This window comes from Oncorhynchus keta, chromosome 29 (genome assembly GCF_023373465.1).
Source record: "Oncorhynchus keta strain PuntledgeMale-10-30-2019 chromosome 29, Oket_V2, whole genome shotgun sequence".
Lineage (NCBI taxonomy): Eukaryota > Metazoa > Chordata > Actinopteri > Salmoniformes > Salmonidae > Oncorhynchus > Oncorhynchus keta.
In genome coordinates this window covers 35553542-35577586 of record NC_068449.1, presented here as the reverse complement: position 1 = coordinate 35577586, position 24045 = coordinate 35553542, and the positions used below count along the sequence as shown (strand labels likewise).

At 43.3% G+C, this 24045-nt stretch overlaps 1 protein-coding gene across 3 annotated transcripts in view; it reads left to right on the top strand.

Annotated features, from left to right (window-relative positions):
* Positions 1-24045, top strand: part of LOC118362780 (nesprin-3-like) — a 45618-nt gene that overhangs the window by 11213 nt on the left and 10360 nt on the right. For all 3 annotated transcript variants that reach the window (XM_035743383.2, XM_035743382.2, XM_052486465.1), the window contains 11 exons: positions 3901-4056; positions 4250-4597; positions 10470-10606; positions 13657-13831; positions 14597-14779; positions 14958-15101; positions 15364-15498; positions 16184-16345; positions 16588-16760; positions 17190-18291; positions 21153-21311. In XM_035743383.2, coding sequence (XP_035599276.1) covers positions 3901-4056; positions 4250-4597; positions 10470-10606; positions 13657-13831; positions 14597-14779; positions 14958-15101; positions 15364-15498; positions 16184-16345; positions 16588-16760; positions 17190-18291; positions 21153-21311 — 2874 coding nt within the window. The remainder of the gene's footprint in view (positions 1-3900; positions 4057-4249; positions 4598-10469; positions 10607-13656; positions 13832-14596; positions 14780-14957; positions 15102-15363; positions 15499-16183; positions 16346-16587; positions 16761-17189; positions 18292-21152; positions 21312-24045) is intronic.

Genomic DNA, 24045 nt, shown 5'->3' with positions numbered 1-24045 from the left:
CTATCCTTCTTCCTTTTAACTTTTAATTGTAATTTTAATTACATTTTCCATTAATTAGATATCTAACACTTGCCACACATGTAGGCTCTATGACTGTAGCCTATTGCCACTTTGATGATTAGCCAACAACAACAATAAGCTACACGTGCCACTGTCATGAAAAGCAAGAGCAGCAGCAAAAATAATTACATCTATTTTTCTCTACTGCAGCGGTCGCGTTCGGACCTGTACTAGTCCACCCGGACAAGTCAATTAAAATTACATATACCCGAGATCCATGACTGTCATATCTGACCCAGACCCGAGATATTATTTAGAATTTTGCGAACACAATAGAATGATCGAAACCGTGTCGCTGTTATTGAGTGGTATTATTTCCATTCAGACAGACAGGCTGCAGGGTACAGTAACTAACTTATAGGTTCTCAGAGTCGAGTAACTTGAGTCTCTTGGGCGTTGTTGGTGAATACTCTTCAATTTGTGCCGAGCTTCTTTTGTTGTGTACGTCCTTTTTTTATTTTTCTGTAGTCACACAATCAAGGCAATGCCTTTCCTGTTTCTTTCTGTTTCATCTAGGTCTTTGAAACATCTTACAGTCCACAACGGTCCTCTCCTCTCCCTGTCTCTACTTTCAAAGGGAACAGTCTTTTGGTGCGCCTCGCCCGTTTGAACATGCTTAGCTCATGGCAGAGCTGTGCGTTTGGTCCAAAGGGGGAATATCATTCTAATGATTTATATTCTCTTTCATATAGAGGTTGTTGCTCAAAAGAGGAGAACATTTGTTCCCCTACTCTTTGAAAGGAGCTAGAACTAGCTAGTTCTACAGTGCCTTCAGAAAGTATTCACACCCCTTGACGTTTCTACATTTTGTTGTTACAAAGTGTGATTACAATGGATTTAATTGTCACTTTTTGTCAACTATCTACACAACATACTCTGTCAAATTGTATTTTAAAAAAGCATTTTGTAAAGAATTCATGAAAAATATAACATTAATAGATCTTGACTAGATATAAGTATACCCTCTGAGTCAATACATGTTAGAATCACCTGTGGCAGCGATTACAGCTGTGAGTCTTTCTGGGTAAGTCTCTAAGAGCTTTCCACACCTGGGTTGTGAAACATTTGCCTGTTTTTTATTATTTTCAAAATTGTTCAATCCCTGTCAATTTGATTGTTGATCATTGCTAGACAACCTTTTTCAGGTCTTGATTTTCAAGTAGATTTCAGTCAAAACTGTAACTAGGCCACTCAGGAACATTCACTGTCTTGGTAAGAAACTCCAGTGTAGGTGAATTAATCTCCCGTGTCTGGTGGAAAGGATTTCCTATAGGATTTTGCCTGTGCTTACCCTCTTTGCATCTTTTTTTTTTATCCTGAAAAACTAACCAATCCTTAATAATTACAAATATACCCATAACATGATGCAACAACCACTGTGCTTGAAAATATAGTGTGGTACAGTTGTAATGTGTTGTATTGGATTTGCTCTAAACATAACGCTTTTTAATATGAAAAAAAGTACATTTCTTTGCCACATTTTTTGCAGTATTACTTTAGTGCCTTGTTGCATGTTTTGGAATAGTTTTATCTGTACAAGCGTCCTTCTTTTCACTCTGTCAATTAGGTTGGTATTGTGAAGTAACTACAATTTTGTTGATCCATCCTCAGTTTTCTCTTATCACAGCTATTAAACTCTTAACTGTTTTAATCCCTGAGCAGTCTCCTTCCGCTCTGGTGTCTGAGTTAGGAAGGATGCCTGTATGTTTGTAGTGGCTGGGTGTATTAATACACCATCCACAGTGTAATGAATAACTTCACCACGCTCAAAGGGATATTCAATGTGTTTTTAATTTTATTTTTTAACACATCTACCAATCGGTGCCCTCTCTTTGTGAGGCATTGGAAAACCACCCTGATCTTTGAGGTGAGTCTGTGTTTGAAATTCATTGCTCGAGTGAGGGACCTTAAAGATAATTGTATGTGTGGGGTACAGATTTCCCACGTGGCTCAGTGGTCTAAGGCACTGCATCTCAGTGCTAGAGGTGTCACTACAGACCCTGGTTTGATTCCAGGCTGTATCACAACCGGCTGTGACTGGGAGTCCCATAGTGCAGTGCACAATTGGCCCAGCATCGTCTGGGTTTGTTCGGCCTTATAGGCCATCATTGTCAAGAGTTTGTTCTTAACTGACTTAAATAAAGGTTAAATACCTCTTCTTTTTTTTTATAATTCAAAAATCATTTTAAATACTTCTCATCCACAGAGTGAGTCCATGCAACTTATTATGTAAATTGTTACTCGTGAACTTATTTAGGCTTGCAATAAGTGTAATACTTGACTCCAGACATTTTTAGCTTTTTATTTTTAATGAATTTGTAAAAATGTCAAACATAATTCCACATTAACATCATGGGTTATTGTGTGTAAACCAGTGACATAAAATCTCAATTTAATCCATTTTAAATTCAGACTGTAATACAACAAAATGTGGAAAAAAGTCAAGGGGTGTGAATACTTTCTGAAGGCACTGTAAGCGAATAGGCACTCACTGAATACAATTCCATTCTACTATTCACCAAGTACACCAATGGGGTTTCCTTTTATTCAAAGCAATATGCGTGTTCTGTATCTTACTGCATATTGATACGGTTTTCTTTCATTTTATTATTATCCCTGTCTGTAGCTCTGTTTATTATAGAGCATTTGCTGTTGCAAGAGAACTTTTAGAAAAAGCAATGTTTTCATCTTATCTTTTAACCTCTCTAGGGTATGTGGGACGCTAGCGTCCCACCTGGCCAACATCCAGTGAGATTGCAGAGCGTCAAATTCAAATACAGAAATACTCACTATAAAAATTCAGAGAAGATACAACTATTTTACATAGGTTTAAAGATTAACTTCTTGTGAATCCAACCACTGTCAGAGTTCAAAAATGCTTTACGGAGAAAGCATACCTTACAATTATTTGAGAACATAGCCCAGCAGAAAAATCATTACAAACAGTAACCAGCCAAGTAGAGGAGTTACACAAGTCAGAAATAGAGATGAAAATTAATCACTTACCTTTGATGATCTTCATATGTTTGCACTCAGAAGACATTCATTTATTCAATAAATGTTCCTTTTGTTCGATAGTCTTATATCCGAAAACCTCTGTTTTGTTTGTGCGTTTCCTTCAGTAATCTACAGGCTCAAACGCAGTCACAACAGGCAGACAAAAAAATCCAAGTTGTATCTGTAAAGTTCATAGAAACATGTCAAACGATGTTTAAATTCAATCCTCAGATTGTTTTTAGCCTAAATAATCGCTAATATTTAAACCGGACAATAACGTCGTCAATATAAAAGGTAAACAAGAAAGGCACTCTCTCGGTCGCGCGCATGAAAAAGCTCTGTGACACGGCAGGGTCCACTCATTCAGGCTGCTCTTACTCCCTCATTTTTCAAAATACAATCCTGAAACAATTTCTAAAGACTTGATGTCTAGTGGAAGGACGTCTAGTGGAAGGAAAAGGAACTGCAATTTGAGTCCTAAGTCAATGGATACTGTAATGGCATTGAATAGAAAACTACAACAACAAAAAACATCCTACTTCCTGAATGGATTTTTCTCAGGTTTTCGCCTGCCCAATCAGTTCTTATACTCACAGACATTATTTTAACAGTTTTCTATCCAAATCTACTAGTTATATGCATATCCTATCTTCTGGGCCTGAGTAGAAGGCAGTTTAATTTGGGCATGCTTTTCATCCAAAATTCCAAATGTTGCCCCCTACCCTAGAGAAGTTAAACTACAGAATGTAGGAACATGTAATTTTCACTTACTCTATGTAGACCCTGGTATGGTGCTGGAGATGATGGATATGTGTAAAAAGTGGTGGATTTCCCCTTCAACAGGAGAGGCTGTCAGTGCTGCAGAAGATAGCTGAAGAGCACCAGATTTACCAGAGCTACATCCTAAAGTTTCAGGCCTGGCTGGTGTCCAAAGCTAAGGAGCTGAACACACTTACTGAGTCAGAGGACACAGCCGAGAACAATCTCCAAGCCCTACAGGTGAGAGTAGTACACCCTGGTTATACGACTCCTGGGAGGGACAGATGAGCGTTCCCCCTAGTCACATCACACAAAATAACAAAAATAAAACATTGTTTTACTGTAAAGTTTGTTATTTTAATTGCACTTTGAATTAAGTTTGAGAAGGGTGGAAAATCGTGACACAACTGAACTCTCCTCTCCCCGCTGTCAGACGCTGGACGACAGTGTGGCCAGTGAGGAGCGGACGCTGCAGCACATCGAGGGCATGGTGGAGGCAGTGCGGGCCAACACGTCGCCCGGGGGGGTGGAGGTGGTGGAGGAGGAGGTGGAGGAGCTTCGTCTGGCCTGGCAGAGGCTCCGACAGAGCCTGTGTGAGGCTGGGGAGGGCCTGAGGAGCAGCCTAGACTCCCAGAGCCAGTACCAGAGCCACTGCCAGCGCCTGGGGGAGGACATAGCGCAGCTCCAGGCCCTGCTTCACAGACTGACCAGAGACCTGGAGACAGCCAGGGAGGGAGACAGGACTGAGGAACAGATGGTTGGGCAGTGGAGGAAGTACATGGTGGGCTTTATACACACTCTCTGTCTCTCTTTCGTTCTCATTTTCTCTCTCGCTAGCTCTCTTCCTAATTTAATTTCCTTGTTGTCTACCTCTCGCTTTCTCCAGTCTTCCCTCTGCCTTCCTTTTTTACCCTTCTCTCTTCCACTCTTATCTCCTTCCCCTTACTTGTTCTTTGCTTTGTTTTTCTCTTTCAGTGTCTCTGTCAATTTCACTCCTCAACCCAAGGCGTACAGCTTTAGTTACTAGCTAAAATAAGAGTCTGACACAGCATAGGCAGTTGCTCTAACTATTACCTTGCAGGAATTGGCCCTCTGGCTAAATGCCTGGGAGATGTCTGGTGGAGATTACATAGAAGATAATGGTTGTGGGATGGTATTGTATCCTCACAGTCAAAACGTACCTGTTGTGGGGCAGGTTCCCACAGTCTATGGATTTGTATTGATTGTCTGAAGTGGCTTCATTGCTCTTCTAATCTCCTTCAATTCACTGATGTCAATGAATTGGACAGATGCAAGGAACATTGCATACATTGCTTTTACCTGTCCTGTGTTTTCAGATCAGATCATGGGGTTCTGGTGAAAAGTAGTGCAATATGTAGGGAAAGGGTTCCATTTAGGACTGTAGATGATGGAGAGGACATAAGGCTCGGAAGCTATAGTAGACTATTGAGGTCAGTTTGAGAAACAAAAGCTAGCAGAAGAGTGATAAGATTCATCAGAGGCTAAAACAATAAGTATAGTCATTTTATCCCAGTGTCTAGACCAGGGTCCAGATTCACAAAACCTTCTTAACCTGTTTCGACGAGCAATCCGGGATCCTATTTATAGCCTCAAGCTCATTACCATCACGCAACGTTAACTATTCATGAAAATCGCAAATGAAATGAAATAAATATATTTGCTCTCAAGCTTAGCCTTTTGTTAACAACATTGTCATCTCAGATTTTCAAAATATGCTTTTGAACCATAGCTAAACAAGCATTTGTGTAAGAGTATTGATAGCCTAGCATAGCATTAAGCCTAGCATTCAGCATGCAACATTTTCACAAAAACAAGAAAAGCATTCAAATAAAATCATTTACCTTTGAAGAACTTCAGATGTTTTCAATGAGGAGACTCTCAGTTAGATAGCAAATGTTCAGTTTTTCCAAAAATATTATTTGTATAGGACAAATCACTCCGTTTTGTTCGTCACGTTTGGGTAAGAAAAAACCAGAGTCATTACAACGCAAACTTTTTTCCAAATTAACTCCATAATATCGACAGAAACATGGTAAACGTTGTTTAGAATCAATCCTCAAGGTGTTTTTCACATATCTATCGATGATAAATAATTTGTGGCAGTTTGGTTTCTCCTCTGAAGAAAATGGAATGCGCATGGACCTGGAGATTACGCAATAATTTTGACGGAGGACACCGGGTAAATGTAGTCTCTTATGGTCAATCTTCCAATGATATGCCTACAAATACGTCACAATGCTGCAGACACTTTGGGGAAACGACAGAAAGTGCAGGCTCATTCCTGGCGCATTCACAGCCATATAAGGAGACATTGGAACACAGGGCATTCAAAATCTGGACCATTTCCTGTATGAAATTTCATCTTGGTTTCGCCTGTAGCATTAGTTCTGGGGCACTCACAGATAATATCTTTGCAGTTTTGGAAACGTCAGAGTTTTTTCTTTCCAAAGCTGTCAATTACATGCATAGTCGAGCATCTTTTCGTGACAAAATATCTTGTTTAAAACGGGAATGTTTTTTTATCCAAAAATTAAGAGCGCCCCCTATCTCGAAGAAGTTAAGAAGAAAGGTCTTCTTAACTGCCATTTTTTCCCCTTAACTATAGATTTAAGAAGAAAGTTAAGCAAAGTTGTTTCTCAAAAAGGTTATTGGAAAATGTATTGTGTGTATTTATATTTCAGAAGTTTAAGAAAATCATTAAATCTTAAGATATTGTAGAGGAATTGCACTTACCTTGTGAAGTTTTTTTTTCTTCTTAAGAAGCATCTTAATTTTTTACGGAAGAAGTGTTTTGTGAATCTGGACCCAGGGGTCTCCAACAGGTCAATCGTGAGCTACCAGTAGCTCGTGGCCCACCTATGAGTAGCTTGCCAATAAATTCTGAAAATACATTTTTTCACGTGTTCCAACGCAAACTCTCTCATAATATCAAGGCCACATTGACATTATCCCAACCCTGGTTAGCCACTATTGCCTTAAAAAGTCAAATGAAATGCAATATCTGCCAATTAATTTCCAGAAATATTGCCCATCTCTCTGTTTGGTGAGCACATTTGTTTATCACTCTGTATGTAGCCATTTAAGTGATGCTAATGATAACCATCTTGTGGGTAGACAGACTTTTCCCCCAAAACCTTATAATGTTAACCGCAAAGTCGTTTCACCTGACAGAACAATATCAAGATTATTTGTATAAATTGGGTGGGGATTGTTTTGAAAACTCTGCCATGACGTGCTGCAGCAAAATTGGGTTGTTCAATAACACATACTGTATTTTCTAAGGGTGTAGCCCTAACGCAGTAACATCACCAGACCGGAAAATTTCTCTTGACTTCAAAAATGTGATGTGATTTAAGCATCGACATTGACATCCATTTTCATTGTTTCTCTATGAATAATTGTAATATTAAGGATTAATAAAACCAAGAAAAGGAAAAATAAAACCAAGAAAATATTATTTTTGTGGGTCCCCTTAGAGTTGTTGATTAACCATTATTTTACCAGGTGTATTGACAAAATATATTGTACACTAAGGACTAGAGGTCGACCGATTAATCGGAATGGCCGATTTTAATTAGGGCCGATTTCAAGTTTTCATAACAATCGGAAAACAGTGTGTTATCTGCCTTGTTCAGGGGCAGAACGACAGATTTTTACCTTGTCAGCTCAGGGATTCAATTGTGCAACCTTCAAGTTAACTAGTTCAAAGCTCTAACCACCTGCCTCACGAGGAGCCTGCCTGTTTCGCGAATGCAGTAAGAAGCCAAGGTAAGTTAATAGCTAGCATTAAACTTATCTTATAAAAAACAATCAGTCATAATCACTAGTTAACTACACATGGTTGATGATATTACTAGTTTATCTAGCGTGTCCTGCGTTGCATATAATCGGTGCGCATTTGCGAAAAAGGACTGTCGTTGTTTATGGTTAGGTACACATTGAAGCATCAATGCCTTTCTTAAAATTAATACACAGAAGTATATATCTTTAAACCTGCATATTTAGCTAAAAGAAATCCAGGTTAGCAGGCAATATTAAACAGGTGAAATTGTGTTACTTCTCTTGCGTTCATTGCACGCAGAGTCAGGGTATATGTAACAGTTCGGGCCGCCTGGCTCATTGCGAACTAATTTGCCACAATTTTACGTAATTATGACATAACATTGAAGGTTGTGCAATGTAACAGGAGTATTTAGACTTATGGATGCCACCTGTTACGGTTCCGTATTTCACTGAAAGAATAAACGTTTTGTTTTCGAGATGATAGTTTCCGGATTCTGCCATACTAATGACCTAAGGCTCGTATTTCTGTGTGTGATTTGATAGAGCAGTCTGGCTGAGCGATGGTAGGCACCAGCAGGCTCGTAAGCATTCATTCAAACAGCACTTTCGTGCTGGGTCGTGACTGGAAATACAGAGATCATACGTTTCCTGTAGTTCTTGACCAGGTTTGCACACACTGCAGCAGGGATTTTGGCCCACTCCTCCATACAGACCTTCTCCAGATCCTTCAGGTTTCGGGGCTGTCACTGGGCAATACGGACTTTCAGCTCCCTCCAAATATTTTTTTATTGGGTTCAGGTCTGGAGACTGGCTAGGCCACTCCAGGACCTTGAGATGCTTCTTATGGAGCCACTCCTTAGTTGCCCTGGCTGTGTGTTTCGGGTCGTTGTTATGCTGGAAGACCCAGTCACGACCCATCTTCAATGCTCTTACTGAGGGAAGGAGGTTGTTGGCCAAGATCTCGCAATACATGGCCCTCCCCTCAATACGGTGCAGTCGTCCTGTCCCCTTTGCAGAAAAGCATCCCCAATGAATGATGTTTCCACCTCCATGCTTCACGGTTGGGATGGTGTTCTTGGGGTTGTACTCATCCTTCTTCTTCCTCCAAACACGGCAAGTGGAGTTTAGACCAAAAAGCTCTATTTTTGTCTTATCAGACCACATGACCTTCTCCCATTCCTCCTCTGGATCATCCAGATGGTCATTGGCAAACTTCAGATGGGCCTGGACATGCGCTGGCTTGAGCAGGGGACATTGCGTGCGCTGCAGGATTTGAATCCATGACGGCGTAGTGTGTTACTAATGGTTTTCTTTGAGACTGTGGTTCCAGCTCTCTTCAGGTCATTGACCAGGTCCTGCCGTGTAGTTCTGGGCTGATCCCTCACCTTCCTCATGATCACTGATGCCCCACGAGGTGAGATCTTGCATGGAGCCCCAGATCGAGGGTGATTGACCGTCATCTTGAACTTCTTCCACTTTCTAATAATTGCGCCAACAGTTGTTGCCTTATAAGCTGCTTGCCTATTGTCCTCTAGCCCATCCCAGCCTTGTGCAGGTCTACAATTTCACCCCTGATGTCCTTACACAGCTCTATGGTCTTGGCCATTGTGGAGAGGTTGGAGTCTGTTTGATTGAGTGTGTGTGGACAGGTGTCTTTTATACAGGTAACGAGTTCAAACAGGTGCAGTTAATACAGATAATGAGTGGAGAACAGGAGGGTTTCTTAAAGAAAAACTAACAGAGTCTGTGAGAGCTGGAGTTCTTACTGGTTGGTAGGTGATCAAATACTTAAATCATACAATGTGATTTTCTGGATTTTTGTTTTATATTCCATCTCTCACAGTTGAAGTGTACCTATGATAAAAAATACAGACCTCTACATGCTTTGTAAGTAGGAAACACTGCTGATTTTTCAGGTTATCAAATACTTGTTCTCCCCACTGTATACTGTTACTCTGGCAATACTAAAGTGCCTATAAGAACATCCAATAGTCAAAAGTATATGAAATACAAATCGTATAGAGAGAAATATTCCTATAATAACTACAACCTAAAACTTCTTACCTGGGAATATTGAAGACTCATGTTAAAAGGAACCACCAGTTTTCATATGTTCTCATGTTCTGAGCAATGAACTTAAACATTAGCTTTCTTACATGGCACATATTGCACTTTTACTTTCTTCTCCAACACCTTGTTTTTGCATTATTTAAACCAAATTGAACATGTTTCATTATTTATTTGAGGCTAAATTGATTTTATTGTTGTAATTATCATTATTACAAAGAAATATTTTTTTTAAATTGTCCGATTTAATCGGTATCAGCTTTTTTTTGGTCCTCCAATAATCGGTATTGGCTTTTTTTGGGTCCTCCAATAATCTGTATCGGCTTTGAAAAAGCATAATCGGTCGACCTCTACCAAGGACCCATGGAAGAGTAGTGGAGAAGAGATGATTTTATTTTTAAAATAAGTAGCTCGCAAAGTAGCTCTCATCCTAGAAAAGGTGAGAGACCCCTGGTCTAGAAAAATCCACTTAACCAATTACAGCATCAGAGGCCACTTTGTGCCGGCTGCCTTCATTCCACTGAGGTGAATTTCACCCTTGTCAACGAGGATTGCAATAGTGGTTTAAAATTGCTTGACATTAATGTGAATTACGTTAAGTTGAAACATTTTCTCTTGTATAACAGTTTAACTCTGGCACTAAGGAGGAAATTAAGTTAGCGTTTATCACATTTGGTTGTTGTTTTGTGTGCAGAGAGCGAGTTGCCTGGTGCCCAGGCTGGTCTCTGTGATAGGTTTTTAAACAATTGTTCTTATTTTCCCTTTTGGTATTCCCCTCTCAGAATGTTCGGAATACTCTGTCAGCAGAGGAATCCCAGGTGGAGAACCTCAAGGCCCAGCTTAAAGAACTCTTCCGCTTTTCCCAAGATTCCCGGCATCTCTCTGACGACGTCCTGGCTGTGGTGAAGGAGCACCAGAGGTGAGTGGACAATCAGAGCACATCACAGTGTAGAAGAAGAGTGACGATGGAGAGGAAGATGCTTTTTAAGATTTAACACATATGGAATCATATAGTAACCAAAACGGTGTGAAACGAATCAAAATATATTTCCGATTATTCAAAGTAGCCTCACTTTGCCTTGATGCCAGCTTTGCACACTCTTGGAATTTTCTCAACCAGCTTCACCTGGGATGCTTTTCCAACAGTCTTGAAGGAGTTCCCACATGCTGAGCACTTGTTGGCTGCTTTTCCTTTACTCTGCGGTCCAACTCATCCCAAACCATCTCAATTTGGTTGAGGCCGGGGGATTGTGGAGGCCAGGTCATCTGATGCAGCACTCCATCACTATCTTCTTGGTCAAATAGCCCTTACACAACCTGGTTAAGTGTGCCTTGAATAATAAAAAATCACTGACAGTGTCACCAGCAAAGCACCATCACACCGCCTCATCCATGCTTCACAGTGGGAACCACACATGCGTAGATCATCCGTTCACATACTCTGCGTCTCACAAAGACACGGCGCTTGGAACCAAAAATCTAACATTTGGATTCATCATACCAAAGGACAGATTTCCACCAGTCTAATGTCCATTGCTCGTGTTTCTTTGCCCAAGCAAGTCTCTTCTCCTTATTGGTGTCCTTTTTAGTAGTGGTATCTTTGCAGCAATTTGACCATGAAGGCCTGATTCACGCAGTCTCCTCTGAACAGTTGATGTTGAGATGTCTGTTACTTGAACTCTATGAAGCATTTATTTGGGCTGCAATCTGAGGTGCAGTTAACTCTAATTAACTTTTCCTCTGCAGCAGAGGTAACTCTGGGTCTTCCTTTCCTTTGGCGGTCCTCATGAGAGCCAGTTTCATCATAGCGCTTGATGGTTTTTGTGACTGCACTTGAAGAGCGTTAAAAGTTCTTGACATTTTCCAAATTGGCTGACCTTTTTTGCTTATTTGAGCTGTTCTTGCCATAATATGGACTTGGACTTTTACCGACCTAAGGCGATCTTCTGTATATCACCCCTACCTTGTCACAACACAGCCGATATGCTCAAACGCATTAAGGAAAGAAATTCCACAAATGAACTTTTAACAAGGCACACCTGTTAATTGAAATGCATTCCAGGTGACCTACCTCATGAAGCTGGTTGAGAGAATGCCAAGAGTGTGCAAAGCTGTCATGTCAAAGGGTGGCTACATTGAAGAATGTCAAATATAACATATATTTTGATTTTGTTTAACACTTTTTTTGGGGGGTTACAACATGACCTGTTCATGATGTTGATGTTTTCACTATTATTATTATTATTATTAGTATACAATGTAGAAAATAATAAACAATAAAGAAAAACCCTTGAATGAGTTGTTGTCCACACTTTTGACGGAACTCTAAATACAAAAGTATGTGGACACCCTTCAAATGAGTGGATTCCACTATTTCAGCCATACCCATTGCTGACAGGTGTATAAAATCGAGCACACAGCCATGCAATCTTCGTAGACACACATTGGCAGTAGAATGGCTTTACTGAAGAGCTCAGTGACTTTCAGTGTGGCACAGACATAGGATGCCACCTTTCTAATAAGCAGTTAGTCAAATTCCTGCCCTGCTAGAGCTGTGCCTGTCAACTCGAAGTGCTGTTATTGTGAAGTGGAAATGTCTAGGAGCAGCAACGGCTCAGCCGCGAAGTAGTAGGCCACACAAGCTCACAGAACAGGACCACCGAGTGCTGAAGCACGTTGCGGGTAATAATCTATCCTCTGTTGCAACACTCACTACCGATTTCCAAACTGCCTCTGGAAGCAAAGTCAACACTAACTATTTGTCGGGAGCTTCATGAAATTAGTTTCCATGGCCGAGCAGCCGTACACAAGCCTAAGATCACCATACGCAATGCCAAGCATCAGCTAGAGGGGTGTAAAGCTTGGTGGCATTGGACTCTGGAGCAGTGGAAACGTGCTCTCTGGAGTGATGAATCACGCTTCACAATCTGATGGTCCGATGGACTAATCTGGGTTTGGCAGATGCCAGTAAACGCTACCTGCCCGAATGCATAGTGCCAACTGTAAAGTTTGGTGGAGGAGGAATAATGGTCTTGGGCTGTTTTTCATGGTTTGGGCCAGGCCCCTTAGTTCCAGTGAAGGGAAATCTTAACTCTACAGCATACATTGAGTTTATAGAGAATTCTGTGCTTCCAACATTGTGGCAACAGTTTTGGGAAGGCCCTTTCCTGTTTCAGCATGAAAATGCCCCCTTGCACAAAGCGAGGTCCATGCAGAAATGGTTTGTCGAGATTGGTGTGGAAGAACTTGACTGGCCTGCACAGAGCACTGTCCTCAACCCCATCGGACGTCTTTGGGATGAATTGGACCACCGACTAATTGCCCAACATCAGTGCCCGACCTCACTAATGCGCTTGTGGCTGAATGGAAGCAAGTCCCCGCAGCAATGTTTCAACATCTAGTGGAAAGCCATCCCAGAAGAGTGGATACTGTTATAGCAGCAAAGGGCGGACCAACTCCATATTAATGCCCATGATTTTGGAATGAGATGTTTGACGAGCAAGTGTCCACATAGTTTTGGTCAAGGTAGTGTATGGTTTTTAAAACCGTTTACCTATATTCTGATTATTTCCAGGGATACACACAACATCTTGAAATATGTGTAGATATCTTTGTTAGAAAGAATACTATATTCCCCTTGATGGGGTGATGCTGAATGTAAAAACATGGCTCAATTTATTCCACTTTCCCTTACTGATTAGCTTTTGATGTTGTATGATAATTCATGCAAACAGTCCTTGCTCTCTCTATAGGAAAAGACAGGATGTCTATGCTGTTCTATAACATAATAACTTATTGAAACATACAGTGATTACTTGGTTAAATGTCAAACAGGCTAAATGTATAAGCTGCATTTTCCCTCTGACTTTTTACTGTGTTTAAATATATACAGTACATTTTGTCTTTTCCATGCAATGCACCATATCTAGCCTGTTTGAAGCCCGTCTCCTCTCCCCTGTCTGCCTATAGTGTGAAGTGTCGCGCAATGAAGCTATGTGTGGAGTCAGAGACAGGGCTGAGACTGGTGCTGCAGGACCCTCTGCATGGCTTCTCTCAGTGGAGCCAGCTGGTCTCTCAGGTGCTGGAGGCCTCAGCAGACGTGTCTGAGTTCTCCCACATCGCCTTGCTAGTGCAGAACATCGAGGTATAAACACCACACTGCACTGCACTGATTTGATAAACTATTATTCCACCATGGGAAATGTTTTTGGTCATGTGCTTAAAAGGGATGTAGCAGGACATGATACAGAAAACATACAATGCAGCTAATTCAACACTGTAAAATGCATCGAGAAAAGGTGACCTTCAATCCCATCAATCAAGCAGCTAAACCAGGATTGTATTCGTAAGGTAACCCATTGATGGCTGAGAAACCAAACTTGTAGTGGCTGTGGCACTCAAGGCCTGGAGACCTCCACTCTAATAATGATATACTGTAGTCATGGTACCTTAATTAGGTCAGCTATGGAAATCCATTCAGCCCTACAGACAGACAGTACTTGACAGAGATTGGCTTGGGCCGTGTCCGAAATGGCACCCTATTCCCTGTTTAGTGCACTACTTTTGATCAGGGCCCATAGGGCTGTGGTCAAAAGTAGTGAACTATATATGGAATAGGGTGTCAAAAGTAGTGTACTATATATCGAAGAGACTGCCATTTGAGCCTTCTCCATCATTAAATTGAATCTATGGCTTTCCCTATATAACCTCCTCCCCTCCAGACATGGGAATACTGAAAGCACAGGTCAGGGAGTTCAATAATTTCCTGATCTATGAAAAAGAGACATCTGAGGATAATGCTTCCTTTTCGTTGACACAGAGGAATGTGTGATTTAGATGCCCCGAGGCACAAATTTCTACTTTTTTTTGTCTGTCTTTGTTTCCTCTATTTCTTTCTATCCCCCTACAGAGGTTGATGATGCAAAGTCTACAGCTGCAAGAGCGGTTGAGTCTGCTGCAGGTGAAGAGAGATCTGCTGGCTTCAGTGTTTGGCTCTGACAGAGCAGAGAGTCTACTGATGGAGCTCAACGCCGCCGTGAAGAACCGAGAGCTACTGCACAGCCAGCTTCTGCAGAGGAAGGGAAGACTGCAGGTGTGTGAGTGATTTCGTGTGTGTGCCATTGGGCTCTGGTCATATGTAGGTCATTAGTAGGGAATGGGGTGCCATTTGGGATGTGGTATATCAGACCGTATACCACGGGTATGAGAAAAATATGTATTTTTACTGCTACCACACCCCCTCGTGCCTTATTGCTTACGTATGTCCTTAGGGTTTGATCTCGAGGACGAAGGACTTTGGCGACACCTACGAGTCAATCAGGAGCAAGCTGACCCTCCTGAGAGACAGACTATACTCAGCAGACATCCTCCAACCAGACATACTGGCCAAGAAGAGCCAGTCAGACCAGCTACGGGTGGGTCACTTACTACATTCTTAACCTGTGGCTCAATTAATCTTTCCTTGCATCCTCTCTCCTCACCTCCTTCTCAAAGGCTTTGGAGTAGGTTCGAGTGGAGTGACCTTCTCCTCCAATATGGTTGGCAAGGAGGCAAGGAGATAGGATGCAAGGAATTGAGGAAAGATGAATTGAGCCTGTGTCCAGGGGGTCCTATGAGACTCATTTAGAACATATAAGCATGTATAAAGCATTCATAAAGTTGCTTTGTGTCTCTCAGGGGATCAAGAAGGACTTGGAGGACTGTGAGGCCCACATCACAGCTCTGGAGACTGTGGTGTCATCCAGCTCCACTAACAAGACCCGATCTGAGAGACTGTATGGGGACTGGAGGAACCTATACAAGGCAGTCCGGGTAAGAATGGAAGGATTTGACTAAGCAGAAGTTTTAAAAATGATGATACTCTAAAAATAAAAACATCCAGTCAGCAGCAGTACTATGGGCGCAAACAGCTCGTTAATGAGAGAGGTCGAAGGAGAATGGCAAGAATCATGCAAGCTAACAGGCAGGCCACAAACAGACAAATAACGGCGCAGAACCGCATCTCGGAAGGCACAACTCGTCAATCCTTGTCATGGATGGGCTATTGCAGCAGACGACCACACCGTGTTCCACTCTTGTCAGCTAAAAACAAGAAGAAGCGGCTCCAGTGGGCACACAATCACCAACACTGGACAAATGAGTGGAAAAACATTGCCTGGAACATTGACAGCGACTTCAGTTTACTTGAGTGGCCTTCGCAGTCCCCAGACCTCAACTGAACAGAGCATCTTTGGGTTGAGATGGAACGGGCTGTTAGCAGCATGAATGTACCGCCGTCCAATCTGCAGCAACTGTGTGATTCTGTTGCGTCAGCATGGACCAACATCCCTGTAGAATATTTATGACACCTTGTAGAATGCCCCAAATAATTCAGGCTGTTCTGGAGGCAAGGGGCGGGGTCCACCCCGGTACTAGATGGGTGTACCTAATAAACCGGCACTGAGTGTATATCTTTGATATTAACGTGTGTGTGTGTGTGTGTGTGTGTGTGTGGCAGGTGAAGGGGAACGAGAGTGAGGAGAGCATCAGGGAGCACGAGAGTTTCCATGAGAGCCTGCTGAATGTAGAGAAGTGGCTGATGATTATGAGGCAGAAGCTGGAGTCCTACCGCAGTTCTGCTGGGGAGTGGAGCGTGGACAACAGACAGCATGAAGCTGAGGTACTGACATACCACACATCTGTTATGTGGCACTGATTATGGCTGTTTTGATGAAGATGGACAAACATGACTAGGCACTGGACTACTATGGAGAGGGTATCCTGTGTTTAAAAAATAATAATAACATGTTCTCTACTGACAAAGAGTTATAGGAAATAAACTGTGACTCTGTCCAGTGCTGAACTTGCATGTAGTTTATATGTCACGTCCTATCCTGTGTTATTCCTCCTCCGGGCCTGTAGAGGGCACTAGGTGAGTTCCCAGAGAAGGAGCTGCAGCTGCACCAGACAGAGGTGGAGGGCCAGGGGGTGCTGAAGAGGACCTCTGAGGAGGGACGAGTACACATCCTCAGGGACATGAAGCGCCTGAGAGAGTCCTGGATGGCCCTGCATGACCTCAGCCTCAACCTCTTCAGGTACGTTACGCTATATATAGCGGGCTTGACGGAAAACTCTTAGAATTAGATATAGAACTTTGGAATCAACAACTATACTTGACAAAGATGGCTGCTATTATCATCACATTCTAGAGCTTTGCACAGCTTTGTATCGAATCATCCACCCTTGTGAATGATAGTGTCTCTATGGGAGGACTACTCTAGTACCATTACCACTAATGCTACTTCATCTCTAGTTTAGTGTGTTTCAGTGAAGGTTCTCGGCAACCTCATATGGCTTGTGCACATCTGTCTCCGAAAACTTTACCAACCATAGCCTTCTACAAAGAAGTCAATATGTTGCACATGCTGTCCCTGCATCTGGGTGAAAAGTATTTAATGCGGCCAATTACACACCAATCCTAAGAGATTCCTTCAGTTACTGACTGTCTACTGTTCCATTCCCAGGCTGCTGAATGGGCACAGCTCCTCTGAGGACCATGACTTAGACATCCAGAGGGTGAGAGGTCAGGCTGGGGAGTTGACAGGCCCAGCTAGGGAGCTCTTTCCTGGGGAGGGAGGAGACCTGATCAAAGGAAGAGGCTCCAGCAGCAGGAGGGAGGGTGCTCCAGAGGGATCCCCAGGAGAGGACCATGGTGTCTGGGTCTCTCAGAGCTATGGATCAGGGTCTGGGAGAGGGGGAAGAACAGGGTCAGGGGCAAGGATGGAGCAAAGCGAAGGGGCAAGTTTTAGAGCAGAAGAGGGTGTGTGGGTCGAGGGAGGGTTCGAGGGCAGTGTGGAGGATATGGATCTCTCTGAACATGGGGAGAGACAGGGCAGTGGTCAACAGGGTCCAATGGCGTTAAGCCAAGGAAGCAGTCAGAGACCGGGACATGGCAGTGGGGTTGAAAGCAGTGGCAATTGCAGCGAGAAGGGTGGCGGTGAGCACAGCTTTGGTGTTGAGGAGGTGGACTCCATTGCCTGGAGAAGGGGGTATGGTCAGGGAGGAGAGGGGGAGAACGGAGGGGAAACCACAAGGATAAACTCCTCAGGCCACACAGGAGGCAGAAGCCCCCAGTGTGGAATGGTGGGGGGCTCTGGGTCCAGGAGTAGCAGAGTGGTGGGGGGCTTTGGGTCCAGGAGTAGTGGAGTGGTGGGGGGCTCCGGGTCCAGGAGTAGCGGAGTGGTGGGAGGTTCTGATTTTACAGGTAGCGGTGTGATGGAGGGATCAGGCTCTAGGAGTAGCGGAGTGGTGGTAGTCGGGGCGTCTGGGTCCAGCAGTAGCGGGCGGACAGAGGAGTGGGTGGATGAGCAGAGGTCCAGAGGTGTGGCTGAACCTGTGGCCATGGAGGTAGATGTGGGGTTAGGGCAAGGTCATAGTCAGGGCAGCAGAAGCAGCTATAGAGAGGGAACAAGTGAAATGGGAGACCAGAGTGGAAGTGGAGTGGGACACCTGCGACACAGAGGGTCCTTCACCCTGATCAAGACAAAGATGGAAGATCCAGTCATGGACCAAGACTTTGCTAGAAAATCTTCTGGAGGGCTACAGAGCTCAAGTCAACACACCACGGTACGGTTTACTATCTACAATGATTCTATTAACTCACAATCACATACTCATTATTTTCTAGTTAATAAAATAATTTCAACTTCAAATGGGCATGGTATAATTACAGTGGGGCAAAAAAGTATTGTCAGCCATCAATTGTGCAAGTTCTCCCACTTAAAAATATGAGAGGCCTGTAATTTTCATCATAGGTACACTTCAACTATGACAGACAAAATTAGAAAAAAAATCCAGAAAATCACATTGTAGAATTTTTAATGAATTTATTTGCAAATGATGGTGGAAAATAAGTATTTGGTCAATAACAAAAGTTTCTCAATACTTTGTTATATACCCTTTGTTGACAATGACAGAGGTGAAGACTTACAGAAAACATTTGACAAGGTTTTCACACACTGTTGCTGGTATTTTGGCCCATTCCTCCATGCATATCTCCTCTAGAGCAGTGATGTTTTGGGGCTGTTGCTGGGCAACACGGACTTTCAACTCTCTCCAAAGATTTTCTATGGGGTTGAGATCTGGAGACTGGCTTGGCCACTCCAGGACCTTGAAATGCTTCTTACGAATCCCCTCCTTCATTGCCCGGGCAGTGTATTTGGGATCATTGTCATGCTGAAAGACCCAGCCACATTTAATCTTCAATGCCCTTGCTGATGGTAGGCTTTGTTACTTTGGTCCCAGCTCTCTGCAGGTCATTCACGAGGTCCTCCCCATGTGGTTCTGGGATTTTTGCTCACCGCTCTTGTGATCATTTTGACCCTACGGGGTGAGATCTTGCGTGGAGCCCGAGATCGAGGGAGATTATCAGTGGTCTTGTATGTCTTCCATTTCCTAATAATTGCTCCCACAGTTGATTTCTTCAAACCAAGCTGCTTACCTATTGCAGATTCAGTCTTCCCAGCCTGGTGCAGGTCTACAATTTTGTTTCTGGTGTCCTTTGACAGCTCTTTGGTCTTGGCCATAGTGGAGTTTGGAGTGTGACTGTTTGAGGTTGTGGACAGGTGTCTTTTATACTGATAACAAGTTCAAACAGGTGCCATTACTACAGGTAAATGAGTGGAGGACAGAGGAGCCTCTTAAAGAAGTAGTTACAGGTCTGTGAGAGCCAGAAATGTTGCTTGTTTGTAGGTTATTATGTTATTATGTTATTATGTTATGTTATTATTATTATTATTATTATTATTATTATATTATTGTAGGTGACCAAATACTTATTTTCCACCATCATTTGCAAATAAAGTCATTAAAAATCCTACAATGTGATTTTCTGTTTTTTTTTCTTCTCATTTTGTCTGTCATAGTTGAAGTGTATCTATGATGAAAATTACAGGCCTCATCTTTTTAAGTGGGAGAACTTGCACAATTGGTGGCTGACAAAATACTTTTTTGCCCCACTGTAAGCAATAAGGCATGAGGGGTGTGGTATATATCTAATATACCACGGCTAAGGGCTATTCTTATGGATGACGCAATACGGATACAGGATGCAGCTGTTAGTCGGGGTATATTGGCCATATACCACAAACCCCCAAGGTTCCTTATTGCTATTATAAACTGGTTACCAACGTAATTAGAACAGTACAAATCTTTATTTGGTTGTCATACCCGTGTATACGGACATAACACAGCTTTAAGCCAATTCAGGGCTCGAACACAACATTTGACATTTTAGTCATTTAGCAGACGCTGCTATCCAGAGTGACTTAGTTAGTGCATTCATCTTAAGATAGCTAGGTGAGACAACCACATATCACAGTCGTATTAGCACATTTTTTCTCAATACAGAAGTTATCAGCAAAGTCAGTGCAAGTAGGAAAAGACAAATTTAAGTTTTGTATTTTGGGCGGGGGGGATTTCTTATTTAAGATACTCTTTGGAGATGTACGTTTCAGACGTTTGCAGGAAAATGGGAAGGGACTCTGCTGTCCTAGCATCAGAGAGAAGCTGGTTCCACTATTGGGGGACCAGGACAGAGAAGAGCTGTGACTGGGCTAGGCGGGAGCTGACCTGCTGTAGGGGTGGGACGGCCAACAGACTGGAGGATGGCAGACTGGAGTGCTCGGGTTGAGATGTGAGGTTTGAGCATAGCCTGAAGGTAGGGAGGGGCAGTTCCCCTTGCTGCTCTGTAGGCACGCGCCATGGTCCTCTCTATGCCACCTGACAGGCGCGACCTGCCAGGTTGAATTGCAATCCAGGAGTGTGCAGAGCCTGAGATGTACGCACAGCCCTGAGAAGGTGGAGGGAAGGATTTGATGTTTCGCGGTGTCGAAGGCAGAGGATAGATCTAGGAGGATGAGAACAGAGGAGAAAGAGTCAGCTTTGGCAGAGCAGAGAGCCTCCAGACTGGTTAGGATGAAGATCGTTCTGAGAGAGATAAGTTGGTCAGTGACAGCATGCTCAAGTGTTTTGGGAAGAAAATAAAGAAGGGATATCTGTCTGTAGTTTTTGACATCAGAAGGGTCGAGTGTTGGTTGGTTTCTTGGGCAGAGGAGCGGCTCTGGCCATCTTGAAGTTGCAGGGGACGCAGACAGTGTTCAGGGATGAGTTGATGAGGGAAGTGAGGAATGGGAGAAGGTCTCCAGAGATGGTCTGGAGGAGGGGCTGTTGTCGGGTGGCTGGACATCACTAGTCGCAGGATGGAAAAAGATGTTAGTTCTGTCTAAGTGGGACCAGTGGACTCAATAGGCTGAGTGAATGAGGAGCAGATGTCGTCAACCTTTTCTTAAAAGTAATTGACTCATCACTCAATATTCTCATTAACTGATATTACACTTCTGTTATAAACCAGAATATTTAGAAAATTAGCTAACGGATTCTCTTTTGTGAAATATCACCTCAAGTAAGTTGTTGTTGTGGTCCTTCAGGCAGATCCAGGGTCAGCTCTGAGTGCAGCGGAGTACGAGGACAAGAGGAGGATTTTTGAGGGCTGGCTACAGAAGGAAAACGATACTCTTTCAGGGATTCTCAACACCAAGGGACCGCTGAGCACCAGAGAACTCAAGATCAGGCAGAACACACTCAAGGTTGGTGCTAATGAATTCTCTCAGAAATATACAGTATTTCACTCCTGTTTATATTCACACAGAAATAATGAGGTACTCAAGTGCTGTGGCCATCTTATGGTTAGACTTAAATTTTTTAAACATTTATTTGAATGTTCTGAGCCGATATACAGTATGGGGATGGAATAAGTCTCACAGCAGATAAGAGATGGATTAAAACGCAGGAAGTAAGGAATGAAAGACAGAGGTGGGTTCTCTGGATTGAAACATGTAGTGCAGAGGAATGGGTAGTTAATGGCTTGTGGGAGCTACATAGCCCAGTACTTGTCTTTTACCACAAGCATTTCATTTAGTCTCTTCAGAAATGTCTGAATGTATGGGATTGCTGTGCTTCAATGGATGGGCTATTTACAGATGGGCTGTGTACAGCTGCAGCGATTGGTAAGCTGCTCTGACAGCTAACGCTTAAAGTTAGTGGGGGGGGGGGTTGCAAGTCGTTCCAGTCATTGGCAGCAGAGAACTGGAAGGAAAGGAGGTGTTGGCTTTGGGGATGACCAATGTAATATACCTGCTGGAGCACGTGCTATGGGTGGGTGTTGCTATGGTGACCAGTGAGCTGATGTAGGCGGAGCTTTACGTAGCAAAGACTTATAGATGACCTGGAGCCAGTGGGTTTGACGACGAATATGTAGCGAGGACCAGCCAACGAGAGCATACAGGTCGCAGTGGTAGGTAGTATTTGTCATTTTGGTGACAAAATGGATGGCACTGTGATAGACTACATCCAGGTTGCTGAGGAGAGTGTTTGAGGCTATTTTGTAAATGTCATTGCCCGGAGTCAAGGATCGGCAGGATAGTCAGTTTTACGAGGGTATGTTTGGCAGCATGAGTGGAGATTTAACTTTGGATTAGAGATGCTTAATGTGAGTCTGGTAGGAGAGTTTACAGTCTAGCCAGACACCTAGGTATTTATAGTTGTCCACATATTCTAAGTCAGAACTGTCATCAGTAGTGATGCTAGTCAGGTGGGTGGGTGTGGGCAGCGATCGGTTGAAGCGCATACATTTAGTTTTACTAGCATTTAAGAGCAGTTGGAGGCCACGGAAAGAGTCTTGTATGGCGTTGAAGCTCGTTTGGAGGTTTGTTAACACAATGTCCAAAGAAGGGCCAGATGTATACACAATGGTGTCATCTGTGTAGAGGTGGATCAAAGAATCACCCGCAGAAAGAGCGTCATCATTGATAAATACAGAGGAAAGAGTCGGCCTGAGAATTGAACCCTGTGGCACCCCCATAGAGACTGCCAGAAGTCTGGACAACAGGCCCTCCAATTTGGCACACTGAACTCTATCTGAGAAGTAGTTGGTGAACCAGGTGAGGCAGTCATTAGAGAAACCAAGGCTGTTGAGTCTGCTGATAAGAATGCGGTGATTGACAGAGTCGAAGGCCTTGGCCAGGTCGATGAAGACTGTTGCACAGTACTGTCTTTTATCAAGGGAGGTTATGATATCTTTTAGGACCTTGAGCGTGGCTGAGGTGCACCCGTGACCAGCTCGGAAACCAGATTGCATAGCGGAGAAGGTACGGTGGGATTAGAAATGCTCAGTGATCTGTTTGTTCACTTGGCTTTCGAATACTTTAGAAGGGCAGGGCAGGATGGATGTAGGTCTGTAACAGTTTGGGTCTAGAGTGCCTCCCCATTTGGAGAGGAATCTTTAGGAATCTCAGACGATGCGAAAGAGAGGTTGAACAGACTAGTAATAGGGGTTGCAACAATGGCGGCGGATAATTTTAGGGAGAGAGTCCAGATTGCCTAGCCCAGCTGATTTCTAGGGATCCAGATTTTGCAGCTCTTTCAGAACATCAGCGATTTGGGTGAAGGAGAAGCGGGGGGGTTTCGGCCAGTTGCAGCGGGGGTTGCAGAGCTGTTGGCCGGGGTGGAAGGCATGGCCAGACATAGAGAAACGTTTATTGAAATTATTGTGGATTCATCAGTGGTGACAGTGTTTCCTAGTCTCAGTGCAGATGGCATCTGGGAGGAGGTACTCTTATTTTCCATGGACTTTACAGTCCCAAAACTATTTGGAATTAGTGCTGCAGGATACACATTTATGTTTGAAAAAGCTAGCCATTGCTTTCCTAACTGACTGTGTGTATTGGTTCCTGACTTCCCTGAAAGGTTGCATATCGCGGGGGCTATTCGAAGCTAGTGCAATACGCCACAGGGTGTTTTTGTGCGAGTCAAGGTCAGTCAAGTCTGGAGTGAACCAAGGGCTATATCTGTTCTTAGTTCTACTTTGTAAGGGGCATGCTTATTTTGAAGATGGTGAGGAAAGCACTTTTAAATAGCAACCAGGCATCCTCTACTGACTGGATGAGGTCAATATCTTTCCAGGATACCTGGGCCAGGTCAATTAGAAAGGCCTGCTTGCAGAAGTGTTTTAGGGAGCGTTTGACAGTAATGAGGTGTTCATTTGACTGCAGACCCATAACGAACGGACGCAGGCAATGAGGCAGTGATCGTTAAGATCCTGGTTGAAAACAGCAGAGGTGTATTTAGACGGCAAGTTGGTCAGGATGATATCTATGAGGGTGCCCATGGTTACGGATTTGGCGTTGTTCCTTGATCATTTGTGTGAGATTGAGGGCATCTATCTTAGATTGTAGGACAGCCAGGGTGTTAAGCATATCCCAATTTAGGTCACCTAGCAGTACGAACTCTGACGATAGATGGGAGGGGGGGGTCTAATTCACA